General features: G+C 45.0%; 1 protein-coding gene across 1 annotated transcript in view; it reads right to left on the minus strand.

Moving 5' to 3' along the window:
* Positions 1–23961, minus strand: part of mapk1 (mitogen-activated protein kinase 1) — a 57949-nt gene extending 33988 nt beyond the window's left edge. The window contains exons 1-4 of the mRNA XM_041835948.2: positions 23510–23961; positions 16973–17155; positions 13533–13722; positions 8704–8820 (exon numbers count right to left, since the gene is read on the minus strand). Of these exons, the coding sequence (XP_041691882.1) occupies positions 8704–8820; positions 13533–13722; positions 16973–17155; positions 23510–23646 (627 nt within the window). The 5' untranslated portion in view covers positions 23647–23961. The remainder of the gene's footprint in view (positions 1–8703; positions 8821–13532; positions 13723–16972; positions 17156–23509) is intronic.
* Between the last annotated feature and the right edge of the window lie 2220 nt (positions 23962–26181).

Below are 26181 nucleotides of genomic sequence, written 5' to 3' on the forward strand. Positions count from 1 at the left end.
CTAATACAGGGGTGGTGTGTAGTGTAGTGTAGACTAATACAGGGGTGGTGTGTAGTGTAGTGTAGACTAATACAGGGGTGGTGTGTAGTGTAGACTAATACAGGGGTGGTGTGCAATGTAGACTAATACAGGGGTGGTGTGCAATGTAGACTAATACAGGGGTGGTGTGTAATGTAGACTAATACAGGGGTGGTGTGTAGTGTAGTGTAGACTAATACATGGGTGGTGTAGTGTAGACTAATCCAGGGGTGGTGTGTAATGTAGACTAATACAGGGGTGGTGTGTAATGTAGACTAATACAGGGGTGGTGTGTAGTGTAGTGTAGACTAATACATGGGTGGTGTAGTGTAGACTAATCCAGGGGTGGTGTGTAATGTAGACTAATACAGGGGTGGTGTGTAATGTAGACTAATACAGGGGTGGTGTGTAGTGTAGTGTAGACTAATACAGGGGTGGTGTGTAATGTAGACTAATACAGGGGTGGTGTGTAGTGTAGTGTAGACTAATACAGGGGTGGTGTGTAGTGTAGACTAATACAGGGGTGGTGTGTAGTGTAGTGTAGACTAATACAGGGGTGGTGTGTAGTGTAGACTAATACAGGGGTGGTGTGTAGTGTAGTGTAGACTAATACAGGGGTGGTGTGTAGTGTAGTGTAGACTAATACAGGGGTGGTGTGTAGTGAAGTGTAGACTAATACAGGGGTGGTGTGTAGTGTAGTGTAGACTAATACAGGGGGTGGTGTGTAGTGTAGTGTAGACTAATACAGGGGTGGTGTGTAGTGTAGTGTAGACTAATACAGGGTGGTGTGTAGTGTAGTGTAGACTAATACAGGGGTGGTGTGTAGTGTAGTGTAGACTAATACAGGGGTGGTGTGTAGTGTAGTGTAGACTAATACAGGGGTGGTGTGTAGTGTAGTGTAGACTAATACAGGGGTGGTGTGTAATGTAGACTAATACAGGGGTGGTGTGTAGTGTAGTGTAGACTAATACAGGGGTGGTGTGTAGTGTAGACTAATACAGGGGTGGTGTGTAGTGTAGACTAATACAGGGGTGGTGTGTAGTGTAGACTAATACAGGGGTGGTGTGTAGTGTAGTGTAGACTAATACAGGGGTGGTGTGTAGTGTAGTGTAGACTAATATAGGGGTGGTGTGTAGTGTAGTGTAGACTAATACAGGGGTGGTGTGTAGTGTAGTGTAGACTAATACAGGGGTGGTGTGTAATGTAGACTAATACAGGGGTGGTGTGTAGTGTAGACTAATACAGGGGTGGTGTGTAGTGTAGACTAATACAGGGGTGGGGTGTTATGTAGTGTAGACTAATACAGGGGTGGTGTGTAGTGTAGTGTAGACTAATACAGGGGTGGTGTGTAGTGTAGTGTAGACTAATACAGGGGTGGTGTGTAGTGTAGACTAATACAGGGGTGGTGTGTAATGTAGACTAATACAGGGGTGGTGTGTAGTGTAGTGTAGACTAATACAGGGGTGGTGTGTAGTGTAGTGTAGACTAATACAGGGGTGGTGTGTAGTGAAGTGTAGACTAATACAGGGGTGGTGTGTAATGTAGACTAATACAGGGGTGGTGTGCAGTGTAGTGTAGACTAATACAGGGGTGGTGTGTAGTGTAGACTAATACAGGGGTGGTGTGTAGTGTAGTGTAGACTAATACAGGGGTGGTGTGTAGTGTAGTGTAGACTAATACAGGGGTGGTGTGTAGTGTAGTGTAGACTAATACAGGGGTGGTGTGTAGTGTAGTGTAGACTAATACAGGGGTGGTGTGTAATGTAGACTAATACAGGGGTGGTGTGTAGTGTAGTGTAGACTAATACAGGGGTGGTGTGTAGTGTAGACTAATACAGGGGTGGTGTGTTATGTAGTGTAGACTAATTCAGGGATGGTGTGTAGTGTAGACTAATACAGGGGTGGTGTGTAATGTTGACTAATACAGGGGTGGTGTGTAGTGTAGACTAATCCAGGGGTGGTGTGTAATGTAGTGTAGACTAATACAGGGGTGGTGTGTAGTGTAGACTAATACAGGGGTGGTGTGTAGTGTAGACTAATCCAGGGGTGGTGTGTAATGTAGTGTAGACTAATACAGGGGTGATGTGTAGTGTAGACTAATACAGGGGTGGTGTGTAATGTAGACTAATACAGGGGTGGTGTGTAGTGTAGACTAATACAGGGGTGGTGTGTAATGTAGACTAATACAGGGGTGGTGTGTAATGTAGACTAATACAGGCGTGGTGTGTAGAGTAGTGTAGACTAATACAGGGGTGGTGTGTAGTGTAGTGTAGACTAATACAGGGGTGGTGTGTAGTGTAGACTAATACAGGGGTGGTGTGTAGTGTAGACTAATACAGGGGTGGTGTATAATGTAGACTAATACAGGGGTGGTGTGTAGTGTAGTGTAGACTAATACAGGGGTGGTGTGTAGTGTAGTGTAGACTAATACAGGGGTGGTGTGTAGTGTAGTGTAGACTAATACAGGGGTGGTGTGTAGTGTAGTGTAGACTAATACAGGGGTGGTGTGTAGTGTAGTGTAGACTAATACAGGGGTGGTGTGTAATGTAGACTAATACAGGGGTGGTGTGTAGTGTAGTGTAGACTAATACAGGGGTGGTGTGTAGTGTAGTATAGACTAATACAGGGGTGGTGTGTAGTGTAGTGTAGACTAATACAGGGGTGGTGTGTAATGTAGACTAATACAGGGGTGGTGTGTAGTGTAGTGTAGACTAATACGGGGGTGGTGTGTAGTGTAGACTAATACAGGGGTGGTGTGTAGTGTAGTGTAGACTAATACAGGGGTGGTGTGTAGTGTAGTGTAGACTAATACAGGGGTGGTGTGTAGTGTAGACTAATACAGGGGTGGTGTGTAGTGTAGACTAATACAGGGGTGGTGTGTAGTGTAGTGTAGACTAATCCAGGGGTGGTGTGTAGTGTAGTGTAGACTAATCCAGGGGTGGTGTGTAGTGTAGACTAATACAGGGGTGGTGTGTAGTGTAGACTAATACAGGGGTGGTGTGCAGTGTAGACTAATACAGGGGTGGTGTGTTATGTAGACTAATACAGGGGTGGTGTGTAATGTAGACTAATACAGGGGTGGTGTGTAGTGTAGTGTAGACTAATACAGGGGTGGTGTGTAGTGTAGACTAATACAGGGGTGGTGTGTAATGTAGACTAATACAGGGGTGGTGTGTAGTGTAGACTAATCCAGGGGTGGTGTGTAGTGTAGACTAATCCAGGGGTGGTGTGTAATGTAGTGTAGACTAATACAGGGGTGGTGTGTAGTGTAGACTAATACAGGGGTGGTGTGTAGTGTAGACTAATCCAGGGGTGGTGTGTAATGTAGTGTAGACTAATACAGGGGTGGTGTGTAGTGTAGACTAATACAGGGGTGGTGTGTAATGTAGACTAATACAGGGGTGGTGTGTAGTGTAGACTAATACAGGGGTGGTGTGTAATGTAGACTAATACAGGGGTGGTGTGTAATGTAGACTAATACAGGGGTGGTGTGTAGTGTAGACTAATACAGGGGTGGTGTGTAGTGTAGACTATTCCAGGGGTGGTGTGTAATGTAGACTAATACAGGGGTGGTGTGTAGTGTAGACTAATACAGGGGTGGTGTGTAATGTAGACTAATACAGGGGTGGTGTGTAATGTAGACTAATACAGGCGTGGTGTGTAGAGTAGTGTAGACTAATACAGGGGTGGTGTGTAGTGTAGTGTAGACTAATACAGGGGTGGTGTGTAGTGTAGACTAATACAGGGGTGGTGTGTAGTGTAGACTAATACAGGGGTGGTGTGTAATGTAGACTAATACAGGGGTGGTGTGTAGTGTAGACGAATACAGGGGTGGTGTGTTATATAGTGTTATGATGTGGTGCACTGAGCAGTTGTCTAGTGCAGGGGTTTTCAAACTGGGGACCCTACTGCAGGGGGTCTGCGTAATTTAAGGAAAGAAATTGTGTGAAAGTTATTTTATTAACATCAATAGATGCAAAACAGAATACTATCGTGGATACCATTGTGATGTTGTGGACTGAGCTCTCCCCGTTCCCACCCCAGCTCCTGCATCTAGCAGCTTGAGGGAGGTCTGCTCTGCTCTGCTCTCACGTGGTTGGCCAGGGACCTTGGCAAAGTCTCAGGTCACTCAACAAATAGTTTAAGATGACCCTATGCCTGTTAGCTCTGATGGGAATGAGCTGAACACCCCATCTGACTTTAAATCTCATAGGGGGGTTTGGGCTAATGCACCTACAGTGAGGGAAAAAAGTATTTGATCCCCTGCTGATTTTGTACGTTTGCCCACTGACAAAGACATGATCAGTCTATAATTTTTATGGTAGGTTTATTTGAACAGTGAGAGACAGAATAACAACAAAAAAATCCAGAAAAACACATGTCAAAAATGTTATAAATTGATTTGCATTTTAATGAGGGAAATAAGTATTTGTCCCCATCTCAAATCAGAAAGATTTCTGGCTCCCAGGTGTCTTTTATACAGGTAATGAGCTGAGATTAGGAGCACACTCTTAAAAGGGAGTGCTCCTAATCTCAGCTTGTTACCTGTATAAAAGACACCTGTCCACAGAAGCAATCAATCAATCAGATTCCAAACTCTCCACCATGGCCAAGACCATCCTCTCCAAGGATGTCAGGGACAAGATTGTAGACCTACGCAAGGCTGGAATGGGCTACAAGACCATCACCAAGCAGCTTGGTGAGAAGGTGACAACAGTTGGTGCGATTATTCGCAAATGGAAGAAACACAAAATAACTGTCAATCTCCCTCAGCCTGGGGCTCCATGCAAGATCTCACCTCGTGGAGTTGCAATGATCATGAGAATGGTGAGGAATCAGCCCAGAACTACACGGGAGGATCTTGTCAATGATCTCAAGGCAGCTGGGACCATAGTCACCAAGAAAACAATTGGTAACACACTACGCCACGAAGGACTGAAATCCTGCAGCGCCCGCAAGGTCCCCCTGCTCAAGAAACCACATATACAGGCCCGTCTGAAGTTTGCCAATGAACATCTGAATGATTCAGAGGAGAACTGGGTGAAAATGTTGTGGTCAGATGAGACCAAAATCGAGCTCTTTGGCGTCAACTCAACTCGCCGTGTTTGGAGGAGGAGGAATGCTGCCTATGACCCCAAGAACACCATTCCCACTGTCAAACATGGAAGTGGAAACATTATGCTTTGGGGGTGTTTTTCTGCTAAGGGGACAGGACAACTTCACCGCATCAAAGGGACGATGGACGGGGCCATGTACCGTCAAATGTTGGGTGAGAACCTCCTTCCCTCAGCCAGGGCATTGAAAATGGGTCGTGGATGGGTATTCCAGCATGACAATGACCCAAAACACACGGCCAAGGCAACAAAGGAGTGGCTCAAGAAGAAGCACATTAAGGTCCTGGAGTGGCCTAGCCAGTCTCCAGACCTTAATCCCATAGAAAATCTGTGGATGGAGCTGAAGGTTCGAGTTGCCAAACGTCAGCCTCGAAACCTTAATGACTTGGTGAAGATCTGCAAAGAGGAGTGGGACAAAATCCCTCCTGAGATGTGTGCAAACCTGGTGGCCAACTTCAAGAAACGTCTGACCTCTGTGATTGCCAACAAGGGTTTTGCCACCAAGTACTAAGTCAGGTTTTGCAGAGGCGTCAAATACTTATTTCCCTCGTTAAAATGCAAATCAATTTACAGTGGGGAGAACAAGTATTTGATACACTGCCGCTTTTGCAGGTTTTCCTACTTACAAAGCATGTAGAGGTCTGTAATTTTCATCATAGGTACACTTCAACTGTGAGAGACGGAATCTAAAACAAAAATCCAGAAAATCACATTGTATGATTTTTAAGTAATTAATTTGCATTTTATTACATGACATAAGTATTTGATACATCAGAAAAGCAGAACTTAAAGGTTTCTGTACCAAATATTGTTTGCAATTACAGAGATCATACGTTTCCTGTAGGTCTTGACCAGGTTTGCACACACTGCAGCAGGGATTTTGGCCCACTCCTCCATACAGACCTTCTCCAGATCCTTCAGGTTTCGGGGCTGTCGCTGGGCAATACAGACTTTCAGCTCCCTCCAAAGATGTTCTATTGGGGACAGGTCTGGAGACTGGCTAGGCCACTCCAGGACCTTGAGATGCTTCTTACGGAGCCACTCCTTAGTTGCCCTGGCTGTGTGTTTCGGGTCGTTGTCATGCTGGAAGACCCAGCCACGACCCATCTTCAATGCTCTTACTGAGGGAAGGAGGTTGTTGGCCAAGATCTTGCGATACATGGCCCCATCCATCCTACCCTCAATACGGTGCAGTCGTCCTGTCCCCTTTGCAGAAAAGCATCCCCAAAGAATGATGTTTCCACCTCCATGCTTCACGGTTGGGATGGTGTTCTTGGGGTTGTACTCATCCTTCTTCTTCCTCCAAACACGGCGAGTGGAGTTTAGACCAAAAAGCTCTATTTTTGTCTCATCAGACCACATGACCTTCTCCCATTCCTCCTCTGGATCATCCAGATGGTCATTGGCAAACTTCAGACGGGCCTGGACATGCGCTGGCTTGAGCAGGTGGACCTTGCGTGCGCTGCAGGATTTTAATCCATGACGGCGTAGTGTGTTACTAATGATTTTCTTTGAGACTGTGGTCCCAGCTCTCTTCAGGTCATTGACCAGGTCCTGCCGTGTAGTTTTGGGCTGATCCCTCACCTTCCTCATGATCATTGATGCCCCACGAGGTGAGATCTTGCATGGAGCTCCAGACCGAGGGTGATTGACCGTCATCTTGAACTTCTTCCATTTTCTAATAATTGCGCCAACAGTTGTTGCCTTCTCACCAAGCTGCTTGCCTATTGTCCTGTAGCCCATCCCAGCCTTGTGCAGGTCTACAATTTTATCCCTGATGTCCTTACAGAGCTCTCTGGTCTTGGCCATTGTGGAGAGGTTGGAGTCTGTTTGATTGAGTGTGTGGACAGGTGTCTTTTATACAGGTAACGAGTTCAAACAGGTGCAGTTAATACAGGTAATGAGTGGAGAACAGGAGGGCTTCTTAAAGAAAAACTAACAGGTCTGTGAGAGCTGGAATTCTTACTGGTTGGTAGGTGATCAAATACTTATGTCATGCAATAAAATGCAAATGAATTACTTAAAAATCATACAATGTGATTTTCTGGATTTTAGATTCCGTCTCTCACAGTTGAAGTGTACCTATGATAAAAATGACAGACCTCTACATGCTTTGTAAGTAGGAAAACCTGCAAAATCGGCAGTGTATCAAATACTTGTTCTCCCCACTGTATAACATTTTTGGCATGCGTTTTTCTGGATTGTTTTGTTGTTATTCTGTCTCTCACTGTTCAAATAAAACTACCATTCAAATTATAGACTGATCATGTCTTTGTCTGTGGGCAAACGTACAAAATCAGCAGGGGATCAAATACTTTTTTCCCTCACTGTAAGTCGCTCTGGATAAGAGCGTCTGCTAAATGACTAAAATGTAAAATATTGATGAGTTAGTTAAGAAGCTGAGAATAAAAATGGGCATCTTCTATAGAAACAGGTCCTGCCTCTCGCTAAATAGTAGAAAGCAGATTATTCAGTCGATATTCCTATCAGTCCTAGACTGAGGTGACATCATCTATATGAATGCAGCAGCCACTTCATTAAAGCCGTTAGATGCTGTTTATCACAGCGTACTGCGCTTTATTACGGGCGATGATTTTAGTACTCATCACTGTATTCTCTACCAGACAGTTGGTTGGCCCTCTTCGAGGTCACGTAGGTTGATCCATTGCTAGGTTTTCATTTATAAAGCCCTTTTACAAAAACTCCCACTGTACCTAACATCATTGCTAAACTTTAGACATACGAGTTACCACACCCGGTCTCAGGGATGGCTAACTCCGGAAATTCCTTTGGTCACCACTGAGTTAACTAAAAGCTGATTTACCTTTCTTGCAACTTATTTGTGGAACAATCTTCAAAATGTTTTTAAATGTGATGTTCTGGTGTAGGGCAACTCAGAAAGCTGATGGAGGACCTTATTACTGATAAATGTGTTTTTTTATGACTGTTTTTCTTTCTGCTTGTATTTTGTATTTATATTGATGTGTGTATTTTCTGTAATTCAGGGCTCATCTGTAAAAAGAGACCTTGGTCTCAGTAGGACTCCCTGATAAAACTGGCTATCCCGGGAGTATATGCATTGATTTGAATGACTCAATTGATCTCAAAACCCACACAGCTAAACATGAAAAACCCTGTCAACTCCTCATACATTGATTTAATTCTTACTAGTAACCCCCATCAATATTGCTTTGAAAACAGCAACACATTTCTCCAGGCCACCAAGATACCTTTCTAGCTAATAGACCGTATAGTTTACTAGACCTTTCTAGCTAATATACTATGTTAGAGTTCACACTTCCTCTTCCAAGGAACTGTGGGGAGGTCAACATATAATGAAACTGTCCAACAAATCTATTAATTTTAAAATGTGGAATACTTTTACTTTAATGATCATTCACCTGATAAAACGTGATATATATTTTTACTAACATATGATCGCGGTCACCGGTTTGCCTGGTTGGGGATCCCTGGGCAAGGAAAAAGGTTGAAAAGCAGTGGTCTACTGTTATGGTGTGTTGTTGTGCATTGAGATGTTGCATTTATCTGTCTGGCCACCAGGTGGCGCTAACCTTGGAGTTGAGCATGATCTCAGGCGCCCGGTACCAGCGAGTCGCTACGTACTCCGTCAGGAAGCCTGTGTGGTCATGGTCCGGGTCAGCCACACGCGCCAGACCAAAGTCACAGATCTAAGGAGAGAGAGAGCGAGAGAGCGAGAGAGCGAGAGAGCGAGAGAGCGAGAGAGCGAGAGAGCGAGAGAGCGAGAGAGCGAGAGAGCGAGAGAGCGAGAGAGCGAGAGAGCGAGAGAGCGAGAGAGCGAGAGAGCGAGAGAGCGAGAGAGAGAGAGAGAGAGAGAGAAGGATGTTAGTGAGGAGAGGATGTTAGTGAGGAGAGGATGTTAGTGATGAGAGGATGTTAGTGAGGAGAGGATGTTAGTGAGGAGAGGATGTTAGTGATGAGAGGATGGGAGTGAGGAGAGGATGTTAGTGAGGAGAGGATGTTAGTGATGAGAGGATGTTAGTGAGGTGAGGATGTTAGTGATGAGAGGATGTTAGTGAGGAGAGGATGTTAGTGAGGAGAGGATGTTAGTGAGGAGAGGATGTTAGTGAGGAGAGGATGGGAGAGAGGAGAGGAGGGGAGAGAGGAGGGTTTAGAGAAAGTCAACATGGAAAATGCCGAAGCACGCTTAACAAAGTAAATTTCTACCATATGAAGTGCCCTTAGATCGTTGCACTTGAATCATTCCCATCGTAAATGGCTTGGCCCGCTACGACGCTGCAAACAGTTTATCCTCCTCAGCTAGTTCGGTACATCAAGCGAAACCTACCTTGAATATGGCTTCACTAGCATCAGTGAAAACAATGAGGAAAAGCCAAAATGCCTCGTGTGGAAATATCCGAAAACGTGAGAACATGAAGCCCAACTAGCTTAAACAGCACCTTGACACCAGGAACATGCCAAAAGGTAAATAAGCAACAGCTACAATTGAAAAAGGCCATGCCTGGCCAGCTATCGTATAGGCCATGACTACCCAGAAGGCATCACTAGGTTAGCTATCGTATAGCACAGGCAATGAAACCACACACTACTGCAGAGACTAATATTACCAGTGGGAAAGCAGAGGCACAGAAACTCACATCAATGCCTTTGTCAGATAACACTGTGAATGGAAGAATGTATGCTGTAGCTAGCAATGAAGAGGAAACTGACTGAACGACTCAAACTCCCCACCTTACGCTCTCCAGATGGACGTTAGCTGTGAGGGCTGACATGCCCATGCATTGACTTTTGTCCGCTATACATGTCGGGGGACGCTATTCATGAGGACATTGTTCTGTCTCACAATTCCCGAGCATGAAATGGCACAGGTGTTCGGTGAGCTGCGTGGCCATATTGGGATGGAATGGTGGGTTCGGTGAGCTGCGTGGCCATATTGGGATGGAATGGTGGGTTCGGTGAGCTGCGTGGCTATATTGGGATGGAATGGTGGGTTCGGTGAGCTGCGTGGCCATATTGGGATGGAATGGTGGGTTCGGTGAGCTGCGTGGCTATATTGGGATGGAATGGTGGGTTCGGTGAGCTGCGTGGCTATATTGGGATGGAATGGTGGGTTCGGTGAGCTGCGTGGCCATATTGGGATGGAATGGTAGGTTCGGTGAGCTGCGTGGCCATATTGGGATGGAATGGTGGGTTCGGTGAGCTGCGTGGCCATATTGGGATGGAATGGTGGGTTCGGTGAGCTGCGTGGCCATATTGGGATGGAATGGTGGGTTCGGTGAGCTGCGTGGCCATATTGGGATGGAATGGTGGGTTCGGTGAGCTGCGTGGCTATATTGGGATGGAATGGTGGGTTCGGTGAGCTGCGTGGCTATATTGGGATGGAATGGTGGGTTCGGTGAGCTGCGTGGCCATATTGGGATGGAATGGTGGGTTCGGTGAGCTGCGTGGCTATATTGGGATGGAATGGTGGGTTCGGTGAGCTGCGTGGCTATATTGGGATGGAATGGTGGGTTCGGTGAGCTGCGTGGCCATATTGGGATGGAATGGTGGGTTCGGTGAGCTGCGTGGCTATATTGGGATGGAATGGTGGGTTCGGTGAGCTGCGTGGCTATATTGGGATGGAATGGTGGGTTCGGTGAGCTGCGTGGCCATATTGGGATGGAATGGTGGGTTTTGCACAGATGGGGCTCATCTACAGCGGGCCGGCGGGCAGGCCTCTGCACTCTGCCATATCGACGCATTGTATGAGCAACTAGAGGCAAGAGTTGAGCGCAGAACTCAAGAGATACACTGCAGCAGGTAACTTGGATTGTAAACTACATCAAACCACATCCACTGTGTGAAGATATGGTATCAGAGCATGACAATGTTCTATTTCGCACCGAGGCTCGGTGGTTAGAGGGGGAGAGATATGATATATTTTTTTTTTTTATGAATTAAAAAGAGGAACTGTTATTGAAAATAAAAACGTCTCCTTGCCTATGTAACACACATTACATTTACATTTACGTCATTTAGCAGACGCTCATATTTGGGAAACTGAAGGAACTGAATGCAAGCATGCAGGAGAAATATAAAAACATTCTACAGATGAGTGACCGAATCAGTGGATTCAGAGGAAATCATTATTATTGGAACAGTTTGATATGCTATGAGGTGTAATGGATAATGATTAATGGATATCAAAACCGTCGAGCAAATTAACGTTCCATGATGAATTGACGTCCCATTCTCACCATTCGTTAGATCATGCTACCACTCTTGACAGAGGCTAATGCATCAAGCTACACCGTCACCTCCAGCTAGTGGAATTAGCACTGCGCTCAACAATTCCTGCTATAGTGGATCAAAATGTCTCAACGATGAAATACATATAGCCATGGTTAACACCAAGACACCATCAACGAAAGTAACTAATCAGAAAGATGAAGTACATCTAAATGTAAAATAACAGTTCTGGATTTGATCAAATTAAAGTTGGATAGACTTTTTTTTCCGCTGGACTTAATATATTAGTGTTTGTGAGTATATTATATGTAAAAATACATAATGTTGGAAATACTCAAAAAGCTGATGCAAATAGACTCCATTTTTTAAAGTGGAACTAGCACAATATTTGTTACAGGGCGGCAGGTAGCTTAGTGGTTAAGAGCGTTGTGCCAGTAACCGAAAGGTCGCTGGTTCTAATCCCCGAGCCGAATAGGTAAAAAATCTGTCGATGTGCCCTTGAGCAAGTAACCCTAATTTGCTCCTGTAAGTCGCTCTGGATAAGAGCGTCTGCTAAATGACGTAACTGTACCTTTCTCCAGCTCATAGCTGGAATCTCATCTGCATTAATATGGATCCAGGTTGGAGCAGAGATTAGGAGATCACTATCGACCACGCCCCCTGATTTTGAGAGAAGCTCCGACGCAAAATGCATCAACCTCATCTCATTAGTGGTGGTAAGAAAATAATCAGAAATAGTCAGAACATTTAGTAAAAGCCCCCCCCCTAAAAAAAAAGTAAACTTTGGCTGTTGATTACATTATTATTTTCACATTTTTGGGGTCACGAGAATTTAGATATTTTCTAAATGGGGTCAAGGGTCAAACAAGTTTGACAACTCCTGAGATAAGGTCAGGGGTTCGAGGCCGCAGCAGATTGGAGGCAGACTGTATATATGTGAATGGACAAAGCCATCGATCACATCAGCATTCAATAGCGCATTGACGCCAAATGAAGTCGGTTAAGATGACGTCTCATGGACATAACATGCGCAGTTTGAGCTACTCCAGGAAGTGATGTTGCAGGCTAGCTCAGTGCTGCCCCCTCTCATTGAGTGACTCCAGTTGAAGGCCGACCAGGGTACTGCAGGCTGCCATTAGCAACTCAATTATCCTTAGAACTGCTTCTGTGTGCGATTTTAAAATAATCTGTTCAAGGACATACATCTGGTGTATTAAAAGCCATTATTGGTACGACAATTGTCTTCTAAAAAATGTTTCACTTACTCAAAGATTGCCATTCTCGCCATCAACTATAACTGTTTTCTGCTAACAATGTCTGCAGTACCGTGATCGGCCTTGAACTTCCGTGGCTTCAATTAGAGGGGACAGTCGTTCTCCCCTTGTAGGAGGGTTTGAGGTCGCGGTGCAGGACGTTAGGGTCAGGGGTCAGGGGTCAGTACCTTTAGATCACAGGCGGTATTGAGCAGGAGGTTGGAGGGTTTGAGGTCGCGGTGCAGGACGTTAGGGTCAGGGGTCAGGGGTCAGGGTTCAGTACCTTTAGATCACAGGCGGTATTGAGCAGGAGGTTGGAGGGTTTGAGGTCGCGGTGCAGGACGTTAGGGTCAGGGGTCAGGGGTCAGGGTTCAGTACCTTTAGATCACAGGCGGTATTGAGCAGGAGGTTGGAGGGTTTGAGGTCGCGGTGCAGGACGTTAGGGTCAGGGGTCAGGGGTCAGGGTTCAGTACCTTTAGATCACAGGCGGTATTGAGCAGCAGGTTGGAGGGTTTGAGGTCGCGGTGCAGGACGTTAGGGTCAGGGGTCAGGGTTCAGTACCTTTAGATCACAGGCGGTATTGAGCAGGAGGTTGGAGGGTTTGAGGTCACGGTGCAGGACGTTAGGGTCAGGGGTCAGGGTTCAGTACCTTTAGATCACAGGCGGTATTGAGCAGCAGGTTGGAGGGTTTGAGGTCACGGTGCAGGACGTTAGGGTCAGGGGTCAGGGTTCAGTACCTTTAGATCACAGGCGGTATTGAGCAGCAGGTTGGAGGGTTTGAGGTCACGGTGCAGGACGTTAGGGTCAGGGGTCAGGGGTCAGGGGTCAGTACCTTTAGATCACAGGCGGTATTGAGCAGCAGGTTGGAGGGTTTGAGGTCGCGGTGCAGGACGTTAGGGTCAGGGGTCAGGGTTCAGTACCTTTAGATCACAGGCGGTATTGAGCAGGAGGTTGGAGGGTTTGAGGTCGCGGTGCAGGACGTTCGCAGAGTGGATGTACTTCAGGCCTCTCAGGATCTGGTACAGGAAGTAACAGATGTGATCGTTGCTCAGGTGCTGAGTCTTCACCAGCTTGTACAGGTCTGTCTCCATCAGGTCTTGCACTATGTAGCTAGGAGACAAGGGGTTAAGGAATCTGCTAGATTGGGACTGGGAGGGACAACATCTTAACCCCAATAGGACCCATGTTATGGTGTTAGATCTAACGCTCAGCTTGTACAGGTCTGTCTTCATTAGCTGGGTTACACACTTCAGGAACAACAGCCAATCCCTAATCTCAGTTAACCCAGAACTCAAATCTTGCGTAATTTGGTCAGCTGTGTGATTTAGATCTGGATCTAAAACGTGTTAAAAATTGAGAGTTCCGGTTTGCAAAAGTCTCGCAAAAGAAAACTCTCGGCCAAGAGACTTACCCAGAAAGACTCACAGCTGTAGATCTCTGCCAAAGGTGATTCTAACATGTATTGACTCAGGGGTGTGAATACTTATGTAAATACAATATTTCTGCATTTCAAATTCAACAAAATGTGGTAATATTTTTTCATTTTGTCATTATGGGGTATTGTGTGTAGATGGGTGAGAAAATACATATTTAATCTATTTTGAATTCAGGCTGTAACAACATTTGGAAAAAGTCACATGGTGACATACTTCAGTGTGTTGTTACATGGTGATATATAAACGCAGCAAAAAATGAAATGTCCCTTTTTCAGGACCATGTCTTTCAAAGATAATTCGTAAAAATCCAAATAACTTCACAGATCTTCATTGTAAAGGGTTTAAACACTGTTTCTCATGCTTGTTCAATGAACCATGAACAATTAATGAACATGCACCTGTGGAACGGTCGTTAAGACACTAACAGCTTACAGACGGGAGGCAATTAAAGGTCACAGTTATGAAAACTGAGCACGCCCCCATTCTCATCGACGGGGATGTAGTGGAGCAGGTTGAGAGTTTCAAGTTCCTTGGTGTCCACATCACCAAACAACTATCATGGTCCAAACACACCAAGACAGTCGTGAAGAGGGTACGACAACGCCTATTCCCCCTCAGGAGACTGAAAAGATTTGGCATGGGTCCTCAGATCCTCAAAAAGTTCTACAGCTGCACCATCGAGAGCATCCTGACTGGTTGCATCACCGCCTGGTATGGCAGCTGTTCGGCCTCCGAATGCAAGGCACTACAGAGGGTAGTGCGTACGGCCCAGTACATCACTGGGGCCGAGCTCCCTGTCATCCAGGACCTCTACACCAGGCGGTGTCAGAGGAAGGCCCTAAAAATAGTCAATTACTCCAGCCACCCTAGTCATAGACTGTTCTCTCTGCTACCGCACGGCAAGCGGTACCGGAGTGCCAAGTCTAGGTCCAAAAGACTTCTCAACAGCTTCTACCCCCAAGCCATAAGACTCCTGAACAGCTAATCATGGCTACCCGGACTATTTGCACTGCCCCCCCACCCCATCTTTTTACGCTGCTGCTACTCTGTTAATTATCTATGCATAGTCACTTTAACTCTACCCACATCTACATATTACCTCAACTACCTCAACTAGCCGGTGCCCCCACACATTGACTCTGTACCGGTACCCCTGTATAAAGCCCCGCTACTGTTATTTTAATTATTAGTTATTTATTTTTCACTTATCTATTTTTTTTACTTAACACTTATTTTTCTTAAAACTGCATTGTTGGTTAAGGGCTTGTAAGTAAGCATTTCACTGTAAGGTCTACACCCGTTGTATTCGGCACATTTATTTATTATATAACATTTGATTTGATATACTTCAGTGTGTTGTTACATGGTGGTATACTTCAAATCAAATCCAATTTTATTGGTCACATACATGTGTTTAGCAGATGTTATTGAGGGTGTAGTGAAATGCTTGAACAGTGTGTTGTAACATGGTGATATACATCCTGAATTGTTAAAACCGCATTCCAGCCGGTGTCTTATTCCACAAGTTACCACAGGTTAAATCTATAACGTTAAAATGCCCATTTATTCTGTTCCATCTGACTGTCTCATCAACCCAGCCGGGCAATTTATAAAACTTGATCTCCACTATTTATTTTTGCTCTGTTTGAACTTGTCGGGACGAGACAGACAGACAGACAGCTTTTCTCAGCCAGTCGAAATCATGAATCAGCTGGCATCCTTTTTATGGATATATACAAAGAAATGGCAATAGAAAAAAGGTTAAACAAAACGAAGTGCAGCTAGTTTCTTTCCAGCTTCAGTTTGAAGTGATTGTGTTAGCTGTGTTGTTGGCTAGCTCCTCTGAACAACAGTGTCCTGATGAGAGAGCACATTTTCTATGCCAGGTGAAATCACACCTCATTAGCTCATTGTTGTGGATGTATCCAAATAAATGTCACTAGAAAACAGCTTAAACAAACACAGCTACTGTTGTTATTCTGACTGCACTGTTTGACCTGACTGTGTTAGCCGTAGTTGGCTAGCTAGCAAGCAAGGGATAAGAACGTTGCCAGCCAGTATGGCAATGGAACATTTAGAACGAACGACTGGGTCGCGTCCATAGAACAAAAATACTGAACGACTGGGTCGAGTCTCAGGTAACCGAACCGAAAGAACGAACAATCAGCCAGTTTGGGTAGCAACCCTAGATTTGTGTCGGGACTATATCTTGTGGAAGGATGAAATACTATGAACAAATTCCTCAAAATAACGTTGAATTAAAATATATAAATCATTATTTAAATATGTTGGTAACCCGTTGTATAAAAGTGATAATGTTCTCGAAGCCGGTGTTTGGAGGATATATTGGCCGTCTCAGGCCTAACAACACCCATGCCAGTGTATCCTACAAACACTGGCTTGTCGGCATTATTATTGTCGGCATTATTGCAGATTCAGTCTTCCCAGCCTGGTGCAGGTCTACAATTTTGTTTCTGGTGTCCTTTGACAGGTCTTGGCCATAGTGGAGTTTGGAGTGTGACTGTTTGAGGTTGTGGACAGGTGTCTTTTATACTGATAACAAGTTCAAACAGGTGCCATTAATACAGGTAACGAGTGGAGGACAGAGGAGCCTCTTAAAGAAGAAGTTACAGGTCTGTGAGAGCCAGAATTCTTGCTTGTTTGTAGGTGACCAAATACTTATTTTCCACCATATTTGCAAATAAATTCATAAAAAATCCTACAATGTGATTTTCTGGATTTTTTTCTTCTCAATTTTGTCTGTCATAGTTGACGTGTACCTATGATGAAAATTACAGGCCTCTCTCATCTTTTTAAGTGGGAGAACTTGCACAATTGGTGGCTGACTAAATACTTTTTTTCCCCCACTGTATGTCTGTGTGTGGTGATGAACAGGTTTCCTGACATCATCACGTAAAGGATACACGTCTTTCATCTGGTCGATGGAGGGCACACGGATGATTTCCTTAATGTTGATGATGTTCTCATGTTTGAAGCGCAGTAGGATCTTAATTTCTCTCAGAGCCCTCTGGCAGTACGTCTGGTGCTCAAACGGACTGATCTTCTTTATCGCCACGCGGACCTTGTTGTCACGGCAATACGCAGAGCTGGGGGATAGAGAGAGAGAAGGTTAGAATCTGAGCGAGACAGCAAGAGAGAATCAGCTCAATGTAATTGAAGAATCCATAGAATCTAACCACTTCTGGGGAAATTAGAACACACTAAAACAAACACGAAGAGCCATCTATCCAAAACAGAGATGTATGGATAAACCACTTCTCCAATCTATTTGGCTCTATAACAAAACAACAAAAACATACACATGATCAAATACAAATCTTGCAATCACCTAGTAAAGACTACCAGAACCATGGGCCTCCCGAGTGGCTTAGCGGTCTAAGTCCCTGAGGCGTCAGATCCAGGTTAGATCCCGGGTTGTGTCGCAGCCGGCCGCGACCAGGAGACCCGTGAGGCGACGCACAAATTGGCCCAGCGTCGTCTGGGTTAAAGGAGGGTTTGGCCGGCCCGGGATGACCTTGTCACATCGCTCTCTAGCGACTCCTGTGGCGGGCCGGGCGCATGCACGCCTGACACGGTCGCCAGTTGTACAGCGTTTCCTCCGACACGTTGGTGCGGCTGGCTTCCGGGTTAAGCGAGCAGTGTCAAGAAGCAGTACGGCTTGGCGGGGTCTTGTTTCGGAGGACGCACGGCTCTCGACCTTCGCCTCTCCCAAGTCCATACGGGAGTTACAGCGATGGGACAAGACTAACAACTACCAATCGGATTTCACGAAAATTGTGGAGAAAAAAGGGGTACAAAAGAAATAAATAAAAATGAAAAGACCACCAGAACCCACTGGATTCTCCAACTACAGGACAAAATACCAACCCTCCAACCCAAAAAGGCCTGTGGTCTTGATGGTATCCTCAATGAAATGATCAAATATACAGACCACAAATTCCAATTGGCTATACTTAAACTCTTTAACATGGGATGTGCGTCAACAGCAACCTTGTGAAAATCCTCTGCATTATCATTAACAGCGGACTCATACATTTCCTCAGTGAAAACAATGTACTGAGCAAATGTCAAATTGACTCGAAACAAACAAAAACAAAAAAAAATCTTCGCATGCTTTGTTGATTTGAAAAAAACTCACTGAAATATACAGTGCATTCGGAAAGTATTCAGTCCCCTTCCCTTGTTCCACATTTTGTTACGTTGCAGCCTTATTTTAAAATGGGTTAAACAAAAAAGATGTCCTCAATCTACACACAATACCCCATAATGACAAAGCAAAAACAGGTTTAGACATTTTTGCAAATGTATTACAAATAAAAAAACAGAAATACCTTATTTACATAAGTATTCAGACCCTTTGCTAAGAGACTCGAAATTGAGCTCAGGTGCATCTTGTTTCCACTGAACATCCTTCAGATGTTTCTACAACTTGATTGGTGTCCACCTGCTGTAAATTCAATTGATTGGACATGATTTGGAAAGGCACACCTGTCTATATAAAAAGGTCCCACAGTTGACAGTGCATGTCAGAGCAGAAACCAAGCCATGAGGTCGAAGGAATTATCCGTAGAGCTCCGAGACAGGATTGTGTCGAGGCACAGATCTGGGGAAGGGTACCAAAACATTTCTGCAGCATTGAAGGTCCCCAAGAACACAGTGGCCTCCATCATTCTTAAATGGAAGAAGTTTGTAACCACCAAGACTCTTCCTAGAGCTGGCCGACCGGCCAAACTGAGCAATCGGAGGAGAAAGGCCTTGTTCAGGGAGGTGACCAAGAACCTGATGGTCACTGACAGAGCTCCAGAGTTCCTCTGTAGAGATGGGAGAACCTTCCAGAAGGACAACCATCTCTGCAGCACTCCACCAATCAGGCCTTTATGGTAGAGTGGCCAGACAGAAGCCACTCCTCAGTGAAAGGCACATGGCAGCCCACTTGGAGTTTGCCAAAAGGCATCTAAAGGACTCTCAGACCATGAGAAACAAGATTCTCTGGTCTGATGAAACCAAGATTGAACTCTTTGGCCTGAATGTCAAGCGTTGCGTCTGGAGGAAACCTGGCACCATCCCTACGGTGAAGCATGGTGGTGGCAGCATCATGCAGTGGGGATGTTTTTCAGCGGCAGGGACTGGGAGACTAGTCAAGCTCGAGGGAAAGATGAACAGAGCAAAGTACAGAGAGATCCTTGATGAAAACCTGCTCCAGAGCGCTCAGGACCTCAGACTGGGGCAAAGGTTCACCTTCCAACAGGACAACGACCCTAAGCACACAGCCAAGACAATGCAGGAGTGGCTTCGGGACAAGTCTCTGAATGTCCTTGAGTGGCCCAGCCAGAGCCCGGACTTGAACCCGATTGAACATCTCTGGAGAGACCTGAAAATAGCTGTGCAGCGACACTCCATATCCAACCTGACAGCGCTTGAGAGGATCTGCAGAGAAGAATGGGAGAAACTCCCCAAATACAGATGTGCCAAGCTCGTAGCGTCATACCCAAGAAGACTCGAGGCTGTAATCGCTGCCAAAGGTGCTTCAACAAAGTACTTCGTAAAGGATCTGAATACTTATGTATACTTAGTAAAACATTTTATACATTTGCAAAAATGTCTAAAAACCTGTTTTTGTGTTGTCATTATGGGGTATTGTGTGAAGATTGAGGGGAGAAAAACGATTTAATCAATTTTTGAATAAGGCTGTAGCGTAACAAAATGTGGAAAAAGGCAAGGGATCTGAATACTTTTACGAATGCACTGTATAGTATCAGTTCTCCATGTCTGACAAGTAGTATGGAGATGCAGCTTGGAGTATTGTTTCTTCATCCTATGTAATGTATTATTTGGTGGTCGTTTTCTTCCCCCCATTCAGAGAAATTCGTCATTAAAGTTGTTCGGGAAATGGCCCATCGTTCATCCTGATATTACGGTGTAGGCCGTCAGGTTCTGACCACTTCATGGTGCTGTTCCTGCTTGAGTTCTGGCACCTCTTATAGAATATAGTCTTATAAAATATTCCTAAATACAAACAGTACCGGGACCCAAAATGAGTACCTATTTCAGTCCAGGTCAAGCACTGCCTGTATTGACTGGGACTGTAGTGGCCTAATCCACAGAGAGAACACCTGCAGATTAACAGAGAACAGTGAAACTTTATGAACTGAACGGACATGAAGCAATGTGGGCTGCCCACAGCACACAGGAACCACCACTGGAACACACAGACGAACACACACACACAGACGAACACACACACACACACACAGACGAACACACACACACACACACACACACACGAACACAGACGAACACACACACACACACACACACACACACACACACACAAACACACACACACACAGACGAACACAGACGAACACACACACACACACAGACGAACACAGACGAACACACACACACACAAACACACAGACGAACACACACACACACACACACAGACGAACACACACACACACACACAGACGAACACACACACATACACACAGACGAACACACACACACACACACAGACGAACACACACACACACACACACACAGACGAACACACACACACACACACACACCAGAGCTCAATGCTACATTCCAGCCTGCTTACAGAATCGCAGGACAGACACGCACCACACTCGTACAAACACACACGAGTGGAGTACTGCGGCGGCTGTCACAGACAGGTTTTTTCTTTTCTTTCTGGAGATGGCTAGCTAGTAGCTACCTATGTATCCAACCTAAACCAGCAGAATGACTAGTCACATTTTTTTTTTGTCCCGCCAAAGTTAGCAGCAGTATGAAAATATTTGTGTGTATTCACACAGGGAAAGGCGAGCGACTGAGTGAGTAGGAAGGATGGACGTGTGTTTGCTCAGAGGGAGGGAGGCTGGGATGGGCAGGCTGGTAAAGCAGAGAACATTCCAAGGGGAGTCGTGTTGCACCCTGCCTGGCTGGCTCCACTGAGATGTGGTCTGTGTCCCAAATGGCACCCTATTCCCTATGGAGTTGCACTACTTTACACCAGGGCTCTATGTAGGGAATAGGGTGCCATTTGAAATAGGGTGCCTCCTTTCACACTTTCAACTGAGTGGAGCGGAAAGATCTGTCTCCTCACGGCTCCTGGGATTCCATTATTTATTTATTTTTTATTTATTTCACCATTCACTGACACCTTGCACTATTTATCACTGAGCTAAATGCACACAACCACAAAGTGTGTACATCCGAGTTCCTTCCTGCCTGCCTGCGAGCTGAAGACTAAGCAACATGAGATTTGAGAGAGAGAGAGATTCTCTTTTCAGGGTGATGTAATGATAGCCCTATACTAGGCTAGTTGAGTGTCGCTCCTGCTTTTGAAAACGTCAACGAACAACTTTATGACCGTCTCTCTGCAGACTGGATACCCATCTCAGAAATAGAATGGTACCTCCTGTCCTGTCCACAGAGCCTTTTAAACTCCTGTGGTTTATACAGTTCAGTCGTTGTGTTGCTTCATGATGCATTGCCTTGAGCTAAGAGTGGCAGATTGCAGTGTTCTGTTGTAGCTTGCTCAATAACAGACTAAAGGAGTCTAACGTTACTCCCTAGACCAACGACCTTACATGTTCTGTTTAAAAGGGTGAATTGGTTCTGGAAGCCAAAACAGCCAAATACTCCATCTAAAGACGTGAATCGATTCTCAATTGCGGTACGGTTCTAGAAACACAACTCCTTTACTTTCATATCACATCAAAATTATTCAGAATGCAAGGCGCTACAGAGGGTAGTGCGTACGGCCCAGTACATCACTGGGGCCGAGCTCCCTGTCATCCAGGACCTCTACACCAGGCGGTGTCAGAGGAAGGCCCTAAAAATAGTCAATTACTCCAGCCACCCTAGTCATAGACTGTTCTCTCTGCTACCGCACGACAAGCGGTACCGGAGTGCCAAGTCTAGGTCCAAAAGGCTTCTTAACAGCTTCTACCCCCAAGCCATAAGACTCCTGAACAGCTAATCATGGCTACCTGGACTATTTGCATTGTCCCCCCGTATTACGCTGCTGCTACTCTGTTTATTATCTATGCATAGTCACTTTAACTCTACCCACATGTACATATTACCTCAATTACCTCGACTAGACGGTGCCCCCGCACATTGACTCTGTACCGGTACCCCTGTATAAAGCCTCGCTACTGTTATTTTACTTATTAGTTATTTATTTTTCACTTATCTATTTTTTTACTTAACACTTATTTTTCTTAAAACTGCATTGTTGGTTAAGGGCTTGTAAGTCAGCATTTCAATGTAAGGTCTACACCTGTTGTTTTCGAAGCATGTGACAAATCAAATTTGATTTGATATGAAAGATAAGGTCCTTGTGCTTCCAAGACCATACCGAAAGCGATGCATGTTAATGTGCTGACCGAGCGTCGCGGCTCCTAAAGCTGCACTATGCAGAAATCACTGCCATTTCCTTGTTGCAAAAATATTTTGCCTAATTTCAGTTTGTCACAAAACAATAATATATAGTGTAGAGAATCGCTGTTCAATCTACCACTGAAATATATTTACCAAAAAGTATTGTATTTTCAGCTGGTGTACAAACAACGTAACATTTTGCAAAAAAAGAAACTAAAATGTAATGAAACTTAACGGGAAGCATAGAAATAGTGCACATAGAACAGATCTACCGCTTCTTAGACTTGCTTTTAATGAGGATGACAGATCTATAACTAACATGTATATGTGTATTTGGTTGGGTCGCCTATAAAGTTACATATTGCATCTTTAACAAAATGTGGCCTTTTCTTCAGGCCTATTTTAAATTAAAGACAAATTGACTGCTAAAACTCTTGAATCAAGTTTGACATTCAGGCGTTTTGCATTTTATTTTTCATCTGTGATCAGTGGTTATTCAGATAAATTGTTCTGCTGAGCAGGCAGATAAGACCGAAATATGTTTTCCTAATATAAAAGTTGGTAGATGAAGACAGTCGAAATGAACATAAAGTCTGTTAAATGGGATAAAATACATTTGCCAAACACTATGTGAGTTATGAGTTTTTATGTAATATGAAATCGATCCGAGTTGCCAAATCCTACAGTAAACTGTAGTCCCGTGTAGTTCAGTTGGTAGAGTATGGCGCTTGCAACGCCAGGGTTGTGGGTTCGATTCCCATGGGGGGCCAGTATGAAAATGTATGCACTCACTAACTGTAAGTCGCTCTGGATAAGAGCATCTGCTAAAATGACTAAAATGTAAACAATTTCGACCCAAAATCAACAGGTGCCTTCACTCACTGCGAACTAGCAGGCGCCATGTCAACACCAACAAAATGACATTCCATATTGCAGTAAAGAAGCGGGTAATTCTACTCATTGAAATCCACAAAGTAACCAAACTTGGTTAACGAACGTGTGGCAACATTTCTGCCATCATTGGAACCTATGAAAATATTTCTTACCACACCATTCCATAGGCGCCCTCGCCGATATACGACAGATTGTGGTAGCGAGGCCCGACATCGAAGACCTGTCCTCGGACCAACTCAGCGCCCGATCCGGGGTCCGGGCCGCTGCCAGCACTGGCAGCTGTCGCCATTGTGAAAACGAGCTGCCTTTTTACACGAAAGGAAAAATCAGAAAAGGCACCGCTGTTAACGACGTTATACAGAGAGCCTTTCTGAAGTCCTCAGTATGATAATGTCGAAAGTGATTTCTCGGCGCTGTTGTGCACGCAGGTTGGCTGCTGACTGAGGTATGCTGGCTACAGCGGGAAGCTATACGGACACGCCTGGTGGCCAAATTCATGACGTGTGGGGGCCCGCCGTACAGAACCAATCAGTCCATATAATCGACAACAATCATCAGAAATCAGGCGATAGGAATCAGACAGTGGGGCGCCGCCTGAAGGTTCAAATCAACGTTTCATATTTCATATGTACTGTATTGACAATGACACAATAACGCGAGATCACATTTCCAGCATAGCCGACAACCAGACCTCCATTGCCCGCCATAGGAAGCAAAATGGTAATTAATAAATAATAGGTGAGCATTGCATTTGCAGCACCTTAATTAATAAAAATATTTCAAACGTAAAATGTAAACGGCATGGGCGGCAGGTAGCTTAGTGGTTATTTCAAACGTAAAATGGGCGGCAGGTAGCTTAGTGGTTAAGAGCGTTGTGCCAGTAACCGAAAGGTCGCTGGTTCTAATCCCCGAGCCGACTAGGTGAAAAATCTGTCGATGTGCCCTTGAACAAGGCACTTAACCCTAATTGCTCCTGTAAGTCGCTCTGGATAAGAGCGTGTGCTAAATGACTAAAATGTAAACTCTGAACGAGCTCCGGCAACTCGTGGCCCAGCTGGCTGCTGGCTCACCCGATTAGGGTAGTCTGTCATTGTAAATAAGAATTTGTTCTTAACTGACTTGCCTAGTTACATAAAAATGTTTTTGGGACAACAAGCACCACATCGCTATCCCGCGGACGCGTTGCAGGTCGACACGGGTGCGTTCCAGGTGGACTTCATTGCTTCTTATGGGTGTATTACCACGTTTGGATAGTTAACGTAACAGATTAGCACAACTAGTTCAGATTATTTGGTGATTTATTGGCCTCTACTTTTAGTTTATTTTTTACAAATCCCAAATCACTATTGGGGGGCTTCCCACCTCTGTTCCCGTAGCGCGACCATCCTGTAGGTTTTCGCTCCAGACCCGGTAGTAACTACCGTGATTCAGCTTATCAACCAGTTGGTAAGGTGCGCTAGATAAGGGTTTGAAGAAAAAACCTACACTCCCGTTTAAACCCAGAATCCTTTACTGGATTTCCAACACGATTCAACGAGACAAGATTTGGAAGGATGGCCACATTTTTAGTCATTTAGCACACACTCTTATCCAGAGCGACTTACAGGAGCAATTAGGGTTAAGTGCCTTGTTCAAGGGCACATCGACAGATTTTTCACCTAGTCGGCTCGGGGATTAGAACCAGCAACCTTTCGTTTACTGGCACAACACTCTTAACCACTAAGCTACCTGCCGCCCCACGCGAGGCTGGTGTTGAACATATCCGCTAACCACATACTGGTGGTGTTTCCCGTCCTGATTACGTTGAAGACGTTTTTATTGCATCAACCAATGGTTGTGCGCCACGTCATCGACCGTCGGGCATTACATTGCTATATCATATGATGTGGTTAGCTGACGTGTTAAACACCTGTCCAAGCTTTGCGAGATCTGGCAGCCGTCTGCAATGTAGTCAGGCAGGAGTGCCACCCATATGATATAGCGGTATAGCAATCTAATGCCCGACTGCTCAGTCGATGACGTGGCATGCAAATGACGTGCAACTATTGGTGGATGCAATCTGGTCAGGTCCTGGAACATGGCCCTCTGAATCAGGTATGTTAGGTTGGGGTTGGACTGAATACCCACAGGAGGGTAGATCTCCAGGAAGAGGGTTAGGTAGCTCCGTTGTAACCTGTGTAAGTACTAGGTCGAATTTATTGGTGCGGACCGTAGCAAAACTCCCTTGCAATGAAAAATGAAAAACAAGCGTTTCTTATAGGACAAGTTCAGGTAGTCCCTTGCTGTTTCAGTCCGTTTTCATTCTGTTTGGTGCCTAGTGAATACGACCCTGTACGGCCTCCAACCTATTTACAGTGAGGGAAAAAAGTATTTGATCCCCTGCTGATTTTGTACGTTTGCCCACTGACAAAGAAATGGTCAGTCTATAATTGTAATGGAAGGTTTATTTGAACAGTGAGAGACAGAATAACAACAACAAAAATCCAGAAAAACGAATGTCAAAAATGTTATAAATTGATTTGCATTTTAATGAGGGAAATAAGTATTTGACCCCTCTGCAAAACATTATTTAGTACTTGGTGGCAAAACCCTTGTTGGCAATCACAGAGGTCAGACGTTTCTTGTAGTTGGCCACCAGGTTTGCACACATCTCAGGAGGGATTTTGTCCCACTCCTCTTTGCAGATCTTCTCCAAGTCATTAAGGTTTCGAGGCTGACGTTTGGCAACTCGAACCTTCAGCTCCCTCCACAGATTTTCTATGGGATTAAGGTCAGGCTAGGCCACTCCAGGACCTTAATGTGCTTCTTCTTGAGGCACGGCAAG

The sequence above is a fragment of the Coregonus clupeaformis genome, unplaced genomic scaffold (genome assembly GCF_020615455.1).
Source record: "Coregonus clupeaformis isolate EN_2021a unplaced genomic scaffold, ASM2061545v1 scaf0002, whole genome shotgun sequence".
Taxonomy (NCBI): domain Eukaryota; kingdom Metazoa; phylum Chordata; class Actinopteri; order Salmoniformes; family Salmonidae; genus Coregonus; species Coregonus clupeaformis.